Source organism: Melozone crissalis, unplaced genomic scaffold (assembly GCF_028551555.1).
Source record: "Melozone crissalis strain CALT ecotype California unplaced genomic scaffold, PUWL_Pcris_2 ptg000042l_1, whole genome shotgun sequence".
In the NCBI taxonomy this organism is placed as follows: domain Eukaryota; kingdom Metazoa; phylum Chordata; class Aves; order Passeriformes; family Passerellidae; genus Melozone; species Melozone crissalis.
Genome location: NW_026535820.1, coordinates 23,687,090 through 23,705,218, shown reverse-complemented (window position 1 = coordinate 23,705,218; position 18,129 = coordinate 23,687,090). Strand labels below are relative to the sequence as shown.

Here is an 18,129-nt window from a genome sequence, read left to right as displayed (position 1 = left end):
CATAAATGGCCCCTTGGCCACCTCTGCCAGCAAAGAGCCCAAGGGCACCTCTCTGGGAAAAGCCCATCAGAAGGAAGGACCTCCCTGCAACACCACCTGATGCTTGTGGGGGATATCCCAAGGTCAGGGACACACTGTGCTTAACCTTCACAAGGCAGCAGAGCATCCCACCCAGCAAACTCCTGGCTCACAAGGCAAATTAGGTGCTCATTTACTCTTGGGGTCACTAAACACATTCTTAACAAGTGCTGACTGAGATTCCATCTTAAGCCTTTGACCCAGTAACAACACATCTTAAGCACACCAGGTCCTTGGAGAGATCCTTTTCCTATCTCTTCTTGCTGTTCTAGTGAAACAAACACAACGTTTTCCTGGGCCCTTACTGGCACAGTGGTTTTGATCCACCAAACAGCCATGGCAACTTCACAAAACAGTAACAGATAAAACCCCAGGATCCCAGACAACATATGGAAAGTCGTAACAACATGTATTTCAAATCTTTGCACCCCAGCTCATGTCCATTCATTCCCCTTCCACACTCCCCTCTCAAAGTACAGCAGCCGCAAACACAATGTCCCATCTAAGCTCCAAATGCAAAATGAATATAGGCTACATAAAACACAGCAGGGTCTAAAAATAACTGAAGAGCATGTACCTTAAATTTGCGTTCCAAATTTGTTTCCTACTGACAAATACAACTTTGGCAAAAGACCTAACTATAGGGAGTATTAAAAGTGATATCAGAAGTTTTTCCAGCAGCTTCCTGTAGCAGAGCTCTTTGGGAGGCTTTGCTGCAGGCCCACACAGCCCAAAGAAAAGGGAGTTTGGTGCAGGGGGCTCACACTCACCGTCTGCAGAGTTTCCTCCTGCCTCCTGCTTTGGCTCTGCCGGTTGATAAAGGAGCGAGTCGAGAGTTTGTAATGGTTCAACAAGCAGATGATCACTACCACCATAACAGTTATAACCACGATTATAATGATGATTTGAACAAACTCCAGTTCAGCTAAAACAAAGGAAAAAAAAGAGGAAAATGTGTCATCAACACACAGAAGGTTAACCATCAAAGCAACAACCTGAAAAGACACTCAATATTTCTCTGAGACTGATCTGGCTTGAGATACACTTGCTGTCCATTCTGCAAAGTTTTGTGATGAAAACAGTTCTAAAAAGTATGAAAAGTATTTCATTTTTGCCAGAGCAAACTGACCAGCATCAGTGGCTGTAGGTCAAAACTAAGAAGCTTCTTAGTGATCCTTCTCTGCAGCCTCCATAGGAAACAAACTCTTCAACAAAAACACCACAGATGAACCTTTTGGACAAAACAATTTCACTGAACAAAAAACCAAAGGAACCTCATACACACAAACCCCGTTCTATTTTAACAGCCACCTGTAGTACCAATAGAGTCCAGAGGGCTTCATAAGCTTCAAAGCCTGAGAGGAATCAGGACACTAATTATTTAGTACACTAACCTTAATTTTTTTATCAAGTCAAGGGCATGAAAGCTATTTAACTAGAGTGGAAAACCTTAAGCCTATTGAATGTACATGCAGTGTCTTTTTCAATCCACCTTCTCTCCAACGAGTGTAATGCTAACTTTTCCAGGCCTTTCCCGGTCAGGTAGAAATCTAAAAAGAGCCCTGGTACTCTAAAACAAGAGATGTTCCACCATGGATAAAAATGAAACCAGGGCCCTGGTTGTTGCAAGAGATACAATTACAATGAACTCCGTCAGAACCCATCATCTTATCTGAAGCCCTGCCTATACCACAAATATTAAGTATATTTAGAAATGAGTCACTCCTGCACCCTTTTGGCTACACTGGAGCAGCAAGGATGAGCAATGTAAGGGGAAAAATTGCCCTTTGCAGCTACCTAGTTGATGATATTTCTATGGAAACTGCATTGCTCACAGGGGATGCTCATCTTGAAAGACAACTCCAGTTAATGGGGGGAGGTCTTTGGTTGCTAGGCTGGCAGAAAAAGCAAAGAAGAAGCTCAAGTTGCTCAGTTTCAGTACTTTCCAAAAAGGGCACTACTTTTTGGACGCAAAAACATGAACTTTGGGGAACTGATACTAAATATCTGTTTTAAGAAGTTAATGAGTAAAGACACATGCCACATGAAAATGAAAGAACATGTATCAGCAAACAAGCCCCTTTTGCCCCCATCTTTAATTCGCAGCCACGCTCAGGTTTCTGTGTGACAGCAGAACACTTGTGCAGACACAACACAACTGTGAAGCTGAGCTACAAAAACACCACTCAAACATAAAACCCAAGATGAACCTGCAGTGCACCTAAAGGAAACCCAAGGCTGTTCCATTATTCCAAGATCTCTTGCAAACAAACATCAGACTCCAGGAGCTGCAAGCGTGCTGGTGTCCAGCGGGGGCTGGTGCCAAGCTCCAGCTGTCTGTCGCCAGCCACGGCACCAAGTGCTGAGGGTCTGCAATCCTCTCCTGAGGAGTAACTAAGCCTACTTAAGGCTAAGGAAAGAGTAAAGGGCAAAAATATGTCTATCGCTTTATCACTCTTCGCTGTTAAGTGCTTCCCACTCATCATTAAGACCACCAGCGTTTTCAAAGAATTTGGTTAGTCAGTGCTTGGTGCTCTGCTTTTGCTATCAACCCCACACACAGGGCAGCGATCTTTCTTTTTCCCCTCTCTTGAGTCACTGGAAGCTCAAAATGTCAGCACCAGAAGATCAAAAAGGTGGAAGAACAGAATTAATTAAAAAATAAACCCACCCAAACCACAGTTAAGTTAAAAGTCTTGGTTTTTCTTGGCTCAGAAACACAGAACACAGACTTCACACAGCTGACAACTTCTGCAATTCACATTCTGTGGCTACTGAAGTATTAAAAGGTTTCTTTTTCTTTATACAAACTTTTTTTGGGTCCATGTCACACTTTAGACTGGAAAATGGGAGACTGTTGCTAAAGGGCAACATGTAAAACAACCAATGTTTATTTGGGCTTTCCTAGAATGCACAGATCACTAGAATGACATGTTACTTCTCTATCTGCCAAGGACACAGTCTTCTAAATTTATTGAGACCCCTGCATTTCAGTGGCAAGGGACAGTACCTCTCCCTTAGAGATGAGTGATTTGGTCTGTGAGCACTTCCCGTAGGAGGGAACCATTTAAAAATGCTTGATTAAAATATGGCCATACAATAAAGAAAATAAAAACCACAGCACACAGCTGCGAGCACATGGGGTTTCCCACATTCAGTTTGCATTGTAAACAACAAACTGCAACAGAACACCTTACTGATGTTCAAGAGGATTTCCTCAATGGAAAGCACGGGGAAAAACGATAATTTTAAATCGCTTCTTCCTCCTGAGTGACATTCCTGCTGCGCATTAGGTTATCAGCGGTAAAAAGCAAAGGCAGCCTGCAGCAGCAGCAGTCTGTATTTGCTGGCACGGATCGAGGCCATTTAAATAGTTCCTAGCGGCTGCTGACAGGCCTGGGTCACCGCGGCCCCCATCACGTCCCCTGCCCGACACCTGCCAGGCGCGCAGGGCCACCGCCTTCCCGACAGGCATCTCCTCCTCCCCACTTTTCCCGTAAATTGACCGGGAAAGAAACCGGGCAAAGCTTCAGGAAGAGAAATGCTTTAGTTTTACGACCGTGAGCCTGTGACACTCACATACATCGGTTTCCTAACGCGCAAGAAACTGCATTTCTAATAAAAATTCTCCAGCGGGAAAAAACCTAAAACCAAACACAACGTTTCAGGGTAAACGCCCAACACGGAAAAAGCAACACGCTGAATCAAATTACCTTCTCAGAAGAGCTCGAAAAGAGAGACACAATTTACAACCCTAGCAGCGACCACACCAGACCGGCACCCCGAGCGAGCCTCCCCCCGCACACGGATCCCGCAGCTCCGCCGGGGAGCGCTCCCGGGCGCTGCGGTGCCCCGGGCCGCATCCCGCGGCCGCTGCCCCTGCGGACCTCGGCGCCGGTACCTCTTTCCAACAACAGGTCTTTTAACCGCGCATCCTTCACCGCTGTCCTGTTAAGCCGCTCACTGGACATGCTCGCCTGCGCCGGGCGGGGGGCTCAAGCCGCTCCGCCAGCCCCCGCGGCGGGCACCGCATCCCCGGCAGCCCCGGGCTCCATCCAGCGAGGGGGCACGGTCAGGGGGGCTGCCAGGGAGCCTCCCGCCCGCGCCTCTCCCGGCGCTCGGAGCGCGGCTGCCGCCCCGCAGCCGCCGCTGCCGCCGGAGCGGGCGGGCACGGCCGGCACCGGCCGCTCCCGCCCCGCCGTGCCCCGGCCGCGCGTGTGCGCGCACGCACGGACACCAGGGTCCCGCCGGGCTCCGCGCCCGGGGCGAAACGAGTTCGAGAAAAAAAAAAAAAAAAAAAAAAAAAAAAAAAAATCGAAAATCCCAAACCACAACAACAACAAGAAGAAAAAAAAATATTAAAAAACAGTCGACCGGCGAGAACAAAAAGAACGGAAAGGCGCTGCCCCGCTGGTGGGCGAGCCCCGCGGGGAGGCGCGGAGCGCAGACAGGGAGGGAAGGAGGGATGCAGGAAGGTCCGTACCTGACCCGCGCCGCCGCCGCTCTTTAAGCCCGGCCCGGCGCGGCGCGCTCGGGGCGCCCCGGCTCCGCCGCCTGCCCGGCCCGCCCGCGCCTGCGCCGCGCCCGCGCCGCCCCCGCGCACGTGCCCGCGCCCCGCCCCGCCCCGCCCCGCCCGCCGCGACGGGACCGCGCGGGGCCGGAGGCGCTCCCGGCCCTGGGCCCTTCAAAGGGAGCCGGCGGCCAAAACTCGGCCCCAGCGCCACACCGACAGCCAGAGGGATCCCGGGATCATCCCAGCTGCGCGGCCCCCGCTTCCTTATCCCAAGTTTCACGGGCAGTCGTGTGTGTCTCCGCGTGTGCGTAAAATACTAGGGAGTCGCATCCCGGCGCTATACCATAAAACCATAACCATCAGAAGGAACGATGCCTGTAACCTCAAGTTAAAAAAAAAAAAAAAAAACCTAAAGAAAGAGGGGAAAGAAGAACACCGGGCTTCAGCCGCATGTGTGTTTCTTTGGCAGAACTCCCAGCTCCAGCAGTGAGTGCTGCCTTCCTCTGAAGCCCTGTGCCTGCCAGTGAACCCCTGTGCCTGTCCCTGAAGCCCTGTGCCCATCCCTCAACCCCTCTGGCCCCCCCAATCCCCTATGCCTGCCTCAGCCTTTCTGGCTCCTTTCTGGCTGAGGAACGCTGCCAGGTGGGTTCCTCATCCTGCTCCCCACCTGTACTCGCACTCAGCACTATGATGGAGGCCGGCAGCAGGGACTCAGGGCTCTCCCTGCTGCCACTGTGCAAAGGAGCAGCACAGTTCCACAGTGTCTCTGACATGTTAGGAAGCACTGTCAGCACCCTGTCCTTCAATTCCCAAGATATTCCTTTATCCTGGCTTCAGCATCATGGCCAAGACTCCTCCCATTCCTAGTTACTTCTCTGGATTATGGTGGCATCCCCAAAGCACTGAATGAGACCAGTGTCAAGAAAAGTGAGCTGACCCTCTGGGCCACACTTGGCCAGGGCCTTGGAGCTCCTGAGAGCAGAGGAGATGGCTGCAGCACTGGGGAGGCTCCATGCCCCTCTCCAGCAGGCTGTGGCTGGCTCACCTCAGCTCAGCTCAGCTCAGCTCACAGCAGCACTGCTCTCCCCCACACACAGCACAGGCCCCCAGGACACGCTGGCAGACCATGGAGGCAGACCCAGTGCTGCCCACGCCTCTCATGTTTGTAAATCCCAAGCACCAGCCTCAAATATAAAGATGCCCCAACTCAAAGTCAAAGAGCAAAAGCCAGGAGGGGAAAGAGGCAGAGAGGAGTGGGCCTGCTTGCAGTCACCTATCAAGCTAGCACTATGAAGAGCCAGGGGCTTAAAAATATTAGGGAGACATATTCTGCTATATATATCCACAGCACACAGCAGGGCCCCTCTCCTGGTTACAGGCTATCCCCACTGTCTGGATTTATTAAACTGTTGTTGACGTTTACCTTGATACTGCAAGGTCTAAGGCCTCAATCCAAACACAACAGTCAAGCTGGGGGACAGTGATTGTGGACTGTAAATAAATATCCTTTGAGAGTTCCTAGAAGAGCAGAATGAGTTTAAATTATGTGTCAATAGAATGCTTTTGTGCAAGTGGAGTATTAACCAAGTACGGCACTGTTACCAGCAGAGATAAGTAATTCAGTACAGATAGCAGATGTGAAGCACCTTCAAAATTACAATCTGATTGTCCTTAAACTACTTTGAAGACAATTAATTCAACAGACCAGACTTCTGAGCATGGCTGTTATGTGGGCATACCCACTCAATGTGTACAGAGCTGCTGCTGAGGCCAATTACCTTCCTGTTGCAAACTCTTTGTTTTCAAGGACGTTGTAAGATAAAGTTTCTGACCAAAGACTGACCTACATACATCATTCCCCAACCTCATGTTTAAAACGAGAAGCTGGTTTCAGATGAGTGCAGTTTAAAGACTACAAAGAAAGCAGAAAACAAAACAAACTAATATATTGGCATTAATGCTTGTCCTTTACTCATACAATTGAACTGTAGATGTTTAGAGTCTTCAGTTTCTGATGAGCATTAACCCATGACATAAAATAATTGCTTTGGCAAGACGGGGGACTCAGCACACAGACTGGTAACTAACACACTTTACTCACTCTCTAGCCCAATACCCACCAACTATTATTGTACAAGTGCAGGCACAATGACTGCAAAATGGTTACAGACTTCTGTGATAAGCATCCTCAAGAATGTCCTCAGAACAATATTTGGTTCATCACCTATTTATTAAGAATTTATCACAAACTTTTTAATGTGAATCAAGCCCTGTGCCAGAGAGCCCATATAAGCTTCTCTGTCAACAAGAATGGGGGAGCAGCTTCCTGCTAAAATTCCAAGTAGCAGGTTCCACCATGACCTCTGAGCAGGACGGCTGCTCTGGCGTCAGGGTAGAAGCTCCTTAAGCAGGTTCTGGCACAGAGTCATAATGCTTCTCCACAGGCCATTACAAGTCTAGCATATTAATGATAAAACCAAGGGCTAGTTCAACTTGGTAACAGGTGAAATTTTATGAAGGACATGTTCACTGATCTGTCTCCTCAGATCATTACTGAGAAAACTAAAGACTCATTTTGGAACCCACAAGAACAAAACCTGAATTTTTTATTTTACTGTTAGTAAAGATGTTAATCTCAAGTGTAAAGAAACAGTCATGCTTTGGTGACCAAAACTGCCCAGATACTGCTTTCTCAATATGACTTTTGCATTTCTGCTACTTCTCCCTTTTTTTCTCTGATCCTCTAAAGACATTACTGACTGTGGGCAGGTTCTTGGCCAGTTGTGATACTTTGAAGAATAAGAGAAAACCCACGGTCCTCAAAGTGGACAATAAGGGAGTGTTTTCCTCCTGCCTGCAGCCAGCCCCTTGGGGAGCCTGGACAGTGGGTGTGTGTGCAGAGGTGCTTCCCCCTCCCTGCACTGCCAAGCAACTTCAAGGCTTCAAGCAACTGCAGATGCACCCTCTGAATGCCCCATGCCCCCACCTCTCAAACTACCTCCACCTGGGGGAAATGTTCACCTTTCTGATTAAATCTAGATTTTGTCAGAAAAAGACGGAGGAACAGCACCGACCGAGGGAAAGAAAAAGTGCTTTTCTCATAGGCAGTGAACTCCAGTAACCGATTTGCCAGTAGCATGTATCCAGATGTATTATGTTGTGTTTAATGTAATTAGGTGCAAGGAACAAGCAGATGGGAGCACTGTGGAGAGATTAGCAACACAGCCCAAAAGAAGTAAAGTTGGTGGAGGGAAGAAGACAGTATTTAAGGATTCTAAATTAACTCCCTGTTAAAGCTGTTCTTTACTCTGCAGTAATAAGAAGGATTAGGAAATTCAGGCAGTCCTTCACATGCATAGTTAGTTGCACAGCCTGAGTGATCCCTGTGCTGGCCACGCATGCAGTGGTTTGTTTTCCTCTGCTGGAAGGAGGGTTCAGTCAGGGACACTGAATTATAACATGCTGATTTAAAAGTAATCACCGTTTCAGACCTGACTAGCACTGGCTCTGTTTACACTGGCGAGTGAGAAAATCTACTTATGAATTATCCCCACTGCAGTTCTATTAGTCCTCACATGTTGGCTCGACATAGGCAATTTACAGTTGTCTGTTCCAGCAGGGTTAAATGGTACAGTGAGCATAATGCCCTGGCCCTGCTTACCCTGCAGATCACACTGCTGCTAACTTGGATGCTCCCCTGCCACTGCTGCAAAACAGGTACAGAATTTCCTGGTGCTGCTGCTTGAGGAATGAGAAGCTCTGGGCAGGGAAAGGCAGCTGTAAATATGAGGCAGATAATCAACCCGGACTATTCAGACCAGGAAAACATCTCCAAGGGGACAAAGCCACCGGGTGTCTGAGAACCAAAATTTCCCACCATTAGGGTGAATATTGTGATACAGTGGCTTCCATGTGTTTTAGTCATTGGCTGCTTCAATCCTCCATTTAGTTCTGTCAAAAATTAGTGAACAAAATCAGCTGTGGTGAAAATACTGCACCTCCTTCCACCCTTAGTTTTGATCACATTCCACAGCTTTTGTCACATTTTGAGCTCAAATCGACTAAGTGTAAAAATGAGCTATTTAAGTAAAAGAAAAGGCAAGAAAGGATAACAGTATTGTTTGTTTGGGATTTTAAAAATTCTGTTATTATTCAGAGCTCTCCCAGCAGTACTTGCAGTTAGTACCTGGAACTGGATTCTGTGGAGTCTCTGGTTGCAGCATGACTACTCTGCCTAAGCTCCCTGTGGTTTCCAGGCGATTCCCAGCAAGTACAGGAAAGAATCATCCCTCATTATTAATATTTTTTTCTGTTCAAGCAGGAGCTAGAAGAAATGCACTAAGCGCCACATTAAAAAGCTGGGAGATCACATCATGCATTATCCTGCCATAGGAATGGATGAAAGTTAAATGAGGGATAGAATTAGCATGGATGCTAGAATTAAGCACATGCAAAAATCCACCTCCAACACAAAACTGAAAGCCCTGTTGTAGAAGTATAGGTTGCTAAATAAGCTATTAGTGGTATTTTAGACACACAAAGAACGTTCATTCTTCCACTAAAGAACATACTTCAGTTACAGAGAGTCTCCTGCCAGGTGGATTATTCGCTCCATAAATCTCAATTGCCAGCAAACTCCCTGGCAGCCAGGAAAAGAAAACAAGGGGTACTCGACTGCAGGTTAACAGACTATCAAACATTTTAGTACTTTCTGACTAAGGTGTATGCAAAGACGTCAAAAAGCTGGACAGTGCAGAAACATCACAAGAAAACCCAGCAACCCTGGTCTAAAAAAAATATAATCTCAGGGCAAGACAGAACAGAGATAAGAAGGGAAAGCAGAACCAGGATTACAATACAGTACTAAAAATACAAGTAGAATGTGAAGAGCTATATTTTATTTCTGACATGAATATAATCAGCTGGTTTAGAGATACAAAGCTCTGCTTCACTGATGGTGCTGTCTTGCACCTGAAGATAAAGGATGAAGAGATAACCTGGGAAAAGTATCTGAAGACATATGGGGAGCAAAGGAAATCAACAGAATGCAAAATTTGAGGTCAGGGATGGCATAAAAATAATGCTTTTAAAGAACTACAATGCCAATATAAGCTAGTGTTAACATTTAAAAGTGAGCAAAGGAAAGACTTCAATACTGGTAAATGAATCTACATGCAAAACAAAGGAATTTGTTTTCTTTCATCCTGCAGTTTTCTTATCATTTGTCTTGCAGCATTTACATGCATGCTGTCTGGATGTGTAATCATAAGGGAAATTAACCCTGGATAACCCCATGCTGCAGCACGTTTACAGAAATTGCTCTAGAGAAAACAACTCTAGGAATAAAATAAGGGATGTTCAAACCATCGGAAATCAAGTGAGTCACAGACACGATAGGTCTGAAGGATGGGAAAAATCTCTTTATGAGAACATGCCATTAAACATTACAATCAAGCATAAAATTGCTCTGCCACAGTATTTTGTTTTATTTGCATTGTTAAATTTCTTCTCCTAACAATAATGGATAGCTTATAGCACTAATGATTTATACAAAAGGAGCTGTGTAAATGAATCCCAAATGGGGCCTTCTTTCTTAAGAACCACAGGCTCAGTTTCCTTCAGCTTGATGGCAGATCGGTGACTCACACAGATTTCACATCTGCCTCAGGATACAATGGTGCAGCTTCTAACGAGGTTTCATGATGGATTAAGCTCCTATGGTGCAAGAGAGGTGTAAAAACTTATGCCAGTTTAGAAAAGCACACTGCATTTCCACGAATTGCCATGGTGCAAGAACTACAGAGGCTCTGCCATTAACAACTGTTATCAGATTGCTAAATTCATTTCTTCTGGCTTCTGCAAGCCCACTTAAAATAAAATACATGGCTGGCATACAATTTGTGTATGTCCATGCATAGAAACACAGCTTTTCCCCAATAAATCAATGTAATTGATCACATTGTGTACGAGTATTTACATGTGTCTGCAAAACACAGTCACCTCATTTGCAGTGCACCCTCAAAAGAGGTGAGGATTGAGATTTTTGTTGGACAAAATGATTTGGATTTGCTCTTGTTTTTACTCTCTTTATGATATAGCACAGTAATCTATTCCCAATCCACAGCGTTCCAAAACAGTAAAGTCAGGCTCCTTCAAATCAGAAATCAGAAGAGTGACAGAAAACACCCCTGTGGGATCCACCCAGATCTTATCTTTCCAGAGTGTCCTTGACCTTTATGTCAAAATTAAGGTATTCATTCATGCTTGATTCCAGCAGCTGAAGCATTAAGAAAATAATTTAATTCAAGGCAAAATCTTGAGAAAGGACAACACTGGGAATATGAATCAGAATCTAGTCAAGATCTCTTAGGCCAGCAAGAATGAGAACAATTGCAGATAAAAAGTACTCAGGTCATGGGGAAGTATCAGGAAGTTTGTAATGCACTTCTTTTCTGACTAATGGCCTAAGTGAGTGTGTGGACAATAATCTTCAAGCAGAGATGTGAGGAGGAAATAGGAGAAGAAGTCCAAAGAGAATGTCAGTTGTCAGATGCTTCCTGCAGTTTTTCCATAACCACTTATCGGGAGCCAGTTTTAACACATCATCACAGGCATTCCTCAGCAAGCAGCAGCGTTTCTGTCACTTCCTTCAGACTGGAAAAGGAGTAAGACTTCCCAAAAATACATCTTCTAGAAAAGAGGAAATTAGGCGAGCAAGCTCAGCACTCAATGGGAATGGGATACCTCACTGCTACTTGTGAAAAGCAGACCTCTGAGTAAACCACCAGCGAAACGACAACCACACTGCAGAAGCTACCAGGATATTTTTACCACAGCAGAATATGTTATCTTTTCATTTGTAGAAAGGCAATAAAAATTCATAAGATTCATGCTCTGCATTTAAAGAGAAAAACTTGGTAATACAGCATTCAGACCACATGGTTTTTAACATTACCATGAATGGTCTAAGTTCTTCAGTCTTCTGACATGTTCACAGGGATGGTGTTTACGTTGACTTGTTCATAGTACATCATATCACATTTTAATGATTCAGTTCACTCTGACAAAAGGAAACATCTGCCATAATTTTTTTCTTTCGTGAACTTTATCACAATTAAAAATCTGACGTTTCACCAGCCTGTGTGCCAACTGAGAAGAACGCCAAGTTCGGCACTTTCCGATACATACAAATGAGTGCGGCATGAACAGCTAGTACCAACAGCACCAAGCCATCACTGACTTGTCAGCTCTCACCACAAAAGAGAAGAAAGATCACAGTTTGTGGGCAATAGTTTTATAATCTTGATCTGGTTTCCATATGACAGAGTGCAAGAGAGAGAAAGCAAAAAAAAAAAAAAGATAAAAAGAACGTTTTGCAGCTCTGTGTGATGACAACATAAGATTTCTATGTCTTGCCCTATTGCAGCCAGAAAAATATTAAAACAGCATGTCAAAACTGGCATCTCTTCTAAAAATGATTTCCAAACATTGCTTGATGGACAGCACCCTAGCAACTCGATACAAAGCTTAAATCTGCATGCATTTTACATAAAATGAGACCAATCCCACCCAAGGCAATGACAGAATTCTCGTTTTCAGCAGAATTAATGTTATCTTCAAGCTCAAGCCACTTCTGAGACACTACACGTGACAGCAAGGCAGCTTGACCGTTTACCATGAGTACCCTGTGTAAGGGCAAGCTAACTTCTGTATTTTTAGGCAGTTTAAACTACACTGTCATTTCAGGATGGAAGCTAAGAGCCAGGAGCAAAACCAGCAGCCATGCAGTGCTAGCTCATACGTAGAGTAGCAGAGTCCCACTCTACTGTGACGTTACTGAGCCCAGGCAGTCGGAGGGATGGATGTCTCTGAACAGAATCCAGGACAGAGCTGGGGTCTCAGTGATGGTTGAGAGGTGTTTTCTAACACTGCTGCTCCACCCATTTGTTCCCTGTAGCCCTAACATAATATTGGATCAGGTAAGATATAATTAAACTTGAAGTGTCTCATAGGAGGACTTCAGGTATCAAGAAAGGAAAAATGACCCTGTATGCAGAATATACAAGATTGCATAAAGTATGGCATAGATGCTTAGGGAGATGCATAATCTTGTATCTGTGAGATCAGACTGAGACTGAGTTTCTCCCCTTAACTCTGTCACAGACCTGTTAGTGACCTAAGGCAAGTCCTTTCAACTCTTCCTGCCTGTCCTCTCCATTCTTCTCTCTCTTGGTACCACAGCAGCACCTACGCAGCACTTCCACAGAGCACGGCCTCACTCACCTCAGCCTTCACACGCTGTCCACTGCCAGTGCCATTTGTCATTTGGGCTGCCAAGCCGCTTTTGAAGATGACATGTGAGCATCAAAATCACAAAGATGCAGTTTCAAAATCTGCCCAGTGGTAAGGGAACAGGTGCCTTTTCCCAGTTAGCAAAAGGCTGGTCCCAAGGGACCGCAATGGTATTTTCCTGTGTGTGACAGCAAAAAAACCCCAAAATTTGCTTGAAATCTTACCAGATGCACTGGGAAATGATAGCTAATGCATCTTACAGTTGGTTGGCTGGTATTTTTGGATGGGAGGCTGCATTGCAAACTACTTCATCCTGTATTCCCACTCTGTACAACTGCACATCCGACATTGTACTGACTCACCGGTAGCATTTTTGTGCAGCCCACTAAAGAGATAACACTACACCCCATTTGGGTGGGGCAAGGCTTTCTGGGCAAACTGACTTGTTGGAAAGGAAGTTTTGAGAGTAAGATACTTGTTTTCAGGGTCACAGATAAACCGTGATCTCCTGTGAGTGCATTCAGAGCAGGAAAAACACATCCTCTCCCTCTCACTTCTCCATGTTACCCCATTGAGGCAGCAAAATGATGGATGCTTCACATTTGGTGCAGCCCTGATTTTTAATATAAAATGTGTTTTTTCATTAGGATTAAGGTAAAGGGTTAAAACCAGATGAACCCAAGTTTTTATGCAGCCTTCAGGGAGAGGGCTAAGCTTTGTGCCCAGCCTAAGAGGGGATGCTGCCCACACAGCACACCTTCCAGCCTGCCTCCAGGCAAACCCAGGGCAGACAAAGCCTTCTGGAGAAGCAAAGGGCAGAGAGATCTCTCCATCATCCTTTCCACTCTGGGATCAGGGGTCTCTGCCACACTTCTGATCCGCTGAGTTTTAAGTCAAAGCTGCAGAGAATCGGCCTGAGCCAGGCAAGCGTTTTACAGCGCTGCTCTGTGATCCCCTGCCACCGGCGCCGCTTCACGCGTTCGTGCAGCGACTCCAGAAACAGCCTTGACTGCTCACCCATTAACTGAGAGGTGCGAGTCAGGTTTGCACTGCTGGGAGACGGGCTATTTTTACCACACTTAGGATGTGCTGTCACAACGTTAAATCCCAGTTGCAGATTTACCAAAAGCGCTAAGGGGATTTGTCCGGGATTTCAGGATGCCGGCATCCTGATCTGCATAGCAGCTCAGACCAGGCTTTTTGCCATTCATAAGTCCCAGACAAATGACTCGTGAGAGCGTGCAGCTTGCCAGCACGGCGCAGCGAGCACGCGGGGTCTGGGATGTGTCTGACACCGGAGGCATGTGCTGGCCACCTGCACTCGGCATCCCAGCCTCCCCCACAGACTTCACCAACACCTGGCTGCGTCTGTGTGCCCTCTCCTCTGTGCACCATGCCTGGGCACACCACCCCACGAGGACCACACGTGTGGCACAGGCCTGGCCACACAGCCCCTGCCCTCAGGCAGGGCAGTATTTACACCCCGTACATCCCACACCATTCCTGCTCTCTCTAGTCTCAACCAAGTGCAGCACAAACTTGCAGTTGCTTCCCTTATAAAGTTTACACCCTGCAGCAAGAGCTTCCCAGGCACTTCTGCCCTCAGGGATCCAATCCCCTGGCTGTGGTAGGTACTCAAAAGGGTCTCCTGGGAGAGATCATTGATGGCTCATGGATAAAGTCTGAGTCTTGGATAAAGTCATGGATAAAATCTAAATTGCTGTCTGACACAGGATGGTGAGGCTGAGGTGCTGCCAATACCTTACCCGCCGTATTTCCTGCCTTGAAAGCTGCATGTCATCATATTAGCACAGTTTTGCTAAGTGAATTAGAAAAGGCACACCCTTTCCAGGGTTTATCCTGGATTTTTTTTAGACACACCAAATACCTTGCTGTTAATGCATCTGGTCTCTGGTTTACACACCTAAGGCAGGAAGAAGGGAATTGCTCAATCCATAGTTGTGCATATAAGAAGCATGAATCTGTATACAACCCAAACTGGCTCTCAGCTTCAATCTATCCTTTTTTGGGCAGAAACAGCTTAGACATTTTGAATTTAAAAAGACTCTGGTAATTTTTTCTTTATTTCCTCTCATATTTCTTGCTCTGAAAGCTCAGTCTATGACTTTTTGTTCATTGTAAGTGCCTTACCCAAAGCCAACTTAAACCTGAACACCTCTAAAATTTTTCAGGAAGGTGGTTTTTGTGTTTGGCTTTGGGGTTTGGGTTTTTTGTGTTTTTGCTTTTGAGGTTTGGGGAATGGGAGGGGGTGGGGGGGAAGGGAGGGTTTAAGAGTCTTTGAGTTAAGAGTTTTGGTTCCCAGTATTAGAGGTAAGAGTTGTGGTTCCCAGTGTTAAATCACATAATTTTGAGTGTCTGGTCTTCTGCTAAAAAACAAAATAAATTTGCTCTTTTTTTTTTAGCAGAGTGAATTTTTGTAACCTGAAGAACTGAGTCCCAGTTTCCAAAATGTTCGTATTTTATCTTTTCTGCTAGATTCCGCTGTTTCTTCAGTTAATACTTTAACATCCTGCCTGAAACTGAAGCAGTTTTAGGTTCTGCATTGCCTACACATTTTGTCATTTCTAACACGACAGTTCTGTAACCCATTTGTTTTCTCAGTGCGTCTTTGAGCATCGCTTGTACTTCACAGTGCAGATGTCTAATGCAGATCAAGGCGGGCGCTGCAGCATATTCTGTTCCAAAAGACATCCCCACCTCCTCATTTGTTTTGCAACATGGCTATCAAAGCACTAAATAAATAACATAATAGTTAGCATATACCCATTGTCTTACATATTCTGCATGGTTTACACATGTTAATTAATTTCTTTACTCTTTTGGAATAGATACAGAGGTGATCTCTTTATATAAATTGTGGATACAAAACAAGTTAATAGCTAAACAAAATAATCAGATCAAAGCCCTTTCTCAAATTTCTGAGGCCAAAATAAATCCCATTTATAAGGAAGAACACGCATGCAAAAAAAATTGTAGACCACCTCTTGCAAACAAATGAAATGCAGGCTAAAGTTTGATTGCAGCTTTTTCTCGGTGAGCCTCTAGCCCAAATCTGAAACCTGAGTTCTCTCCCTTAAAGCTCACACCCAGAGGCATGGCTCACTGGTCAATGCAATCCTCAGGGTTTCCCATCTTGAACAATTTATTTTCAGGAACAAAGCCTGGAAGAGATCCAAACCCCTCGTGTGGATTGGCAGCAGCTCAGGATGCTGTCTAGGTGTGTCTGGCTTGCCCAACTAACAACTCTTTCCAGTTCCTCCATGCAGAGCACACTTGTGTTTCACCATACTGCAGAAAGCCACCCATAAACTTCTATTCCCTCTTTTCTAAAAAGGACAGCAGTTTCTCCCACTAGATCCCCAGTTTTTTGGGCTGTCAGACACTTTGGGGTTTAGCTGGTGGCTTAGAATTCAACAGCGAATGTACGGTTTAGAATTTACAGCTGGGAAAACAATTTCCCAAAATATCTGTATGAATGCAATGCAGAAATATGCCACATTGTAACAGTGAGTATTCTTTCTCAAAATGGAAGTGTTAAATTTCAAGCACAGCCCTATGCCTCAGATGAGCCAAGAAACTTCTGAAATGAGTAGCAGGCCTTGCTCAGCACCCTGTGTGCAAAGCAGCCTCTTCCTTCCTGCGCCTCTTGCCCCTCCAGGTAGCCCTGGCACAGCAAAGCAAAGTTTCTCAGCTGTGCTGTTAAGCCAAACTCCCCTCAACATTGTTATCAGGAGAGTGTTTCCCAGCTGTTACCATCAAACTGTTAAATCCTGAAATGGGTCCATCTGAAGGTTATTTGTATCATAGAATCATTTAGGCTGGAAAAGACCTTTAAGATTATTGATTCCAAACACAGTCCAATTTTTAATGTGCAGAAACACATAGGGAAACAAACGCTAATATTAATCTGTTCAAACAGCAAGAAGTCCCCCTCCCCCATGCACGAAGCTGCAAAAATTAAATCCATAAGGACATTTATAAAGCATATCTTATTTCGGGGAGAAAACAAAAGTGACTGACACAGTTATTTGTCAGCGCCGGTAAATAAATTTGCACGGCTTACAATGTTTACCCTGGAGTACAGCTGAAAGATCCATTCGTGCTGCATTAGAAACCTGCCTCAATGACAAACTTCAGCTCCCCGCTCCAGCAAAGCTGATGTATTGACTAGACAGGTAGATATTAGGTGCTCTGACTGTCTGGATGCTATGGAAATCATGCCGCATGCATCTGACCGTTGTCAGCGGCAGAAGACAAGCGCCGGCCTCATTCTTATTCCAGCCAGGAAAAAGGCCTCGTCTGCATTAGCCTTTTTACTGAAAGGCTGCCATATTTGTCAGTTCAGACGCATGTAAGATAAGCTCTTTCCCCGTTATCTAATATTTCACCAGGCAGTGGAAACGAAGGATAAGCAGAACCTAATAGTCTATGTGGGCAGGGATCTTGAATGCTGTCAAGCTCAGCGCAAGGCCTGGATGCCCTAGTCAAGGGGAAGTTTACAGCAGGAGTTAATCACTTCATTTTGAAGAAAAACTCACAGGGATTTGGAGAAATGGCTAGGACTTATCCTGGCTATGCAGCAAGCGAGGAGACGAGTGTAAAACCCTTAGTGCAGCATTATACTCAGGGCCTCTCCCCTCTTGTAATGTAGGTACTGCTTGGCTAGAATTCCAGCCCAGTCAAAAAGGATTAAAGAAGGCAGCTGGAAAACCACTGCTTTTCCTAAGCAGCTGGACAAAACAGAACAGGCAGGCAGAAGCAAACTAAAAAAGAAAATCTGCGTTCTTGAAATGTCCTGGGCTGATCAGTCCCTTGTACAGCAGCTAGCAGAGATGCCAAAAGTACTGCTGCAGTCTGATTTACCTATACTTGTACACTCTAAAACTGCCCAAATTGCATGCAGAGTTGGTAATAACCTGGCAAAGGGATCAGAAAGGCTCTTGCTCAGTCGCAGGACTCCCTGGCAAGCACATATCTTAACAGGCTTTTCTGCTGCATAATGTGAACACAACAGTGCTAAGTGAATTCCGAATCAAATTAAGATAGCCTGTTTTAGAGCTCACAGAGTAAGTCTGGTTTAACAGCATGTCTTCTTAAGAGATACACCATTTCAAACAGTAGTGACTATACAGTCACACTGCTCCCTTTTAATGCACTGACATGAGAATCAAACATCTTTGGTACAGCCCCAAGTGTAAGCTTTACACGTTGTTCTGGTTCACCCT

General features: G+C 45.5%; 1 protein-coding gene across 6 annotated transcripts in view; it reads right to left on the bottom strand.

Annotated features, from left to right (window-relative positions):
- The window catches only part of LDLRAD4 (low density lipoprotein receptor class A domain containing 4), a 280,598-nt gene that overhangs the window by 16,023 nt on the left and 246,446 nt on the right, over positions 1–18,129 (bottom strand). For 3 of the 6 annotated variants that reach the window (XM_054285069.1, XM_054285071.1, XM_054285070.1), the window contains one exon: positions 849–1,003. In XM_054285069.1, the coding sequence (XP_054141044.1) occupies positions 849–1,003 (155 nt within the window). Of the gene's footprint in view, positions 1–848; positions 1,004–3,791; positions 3,959–3,979; positions 4,165–4,561; positions 4,632–18,129 lie in introns of those variants that run through there. The other 3 variants (XM_054285073.1, XM_054285072.1, XM_054285074.1) reach the window with 3 other exon arrangements.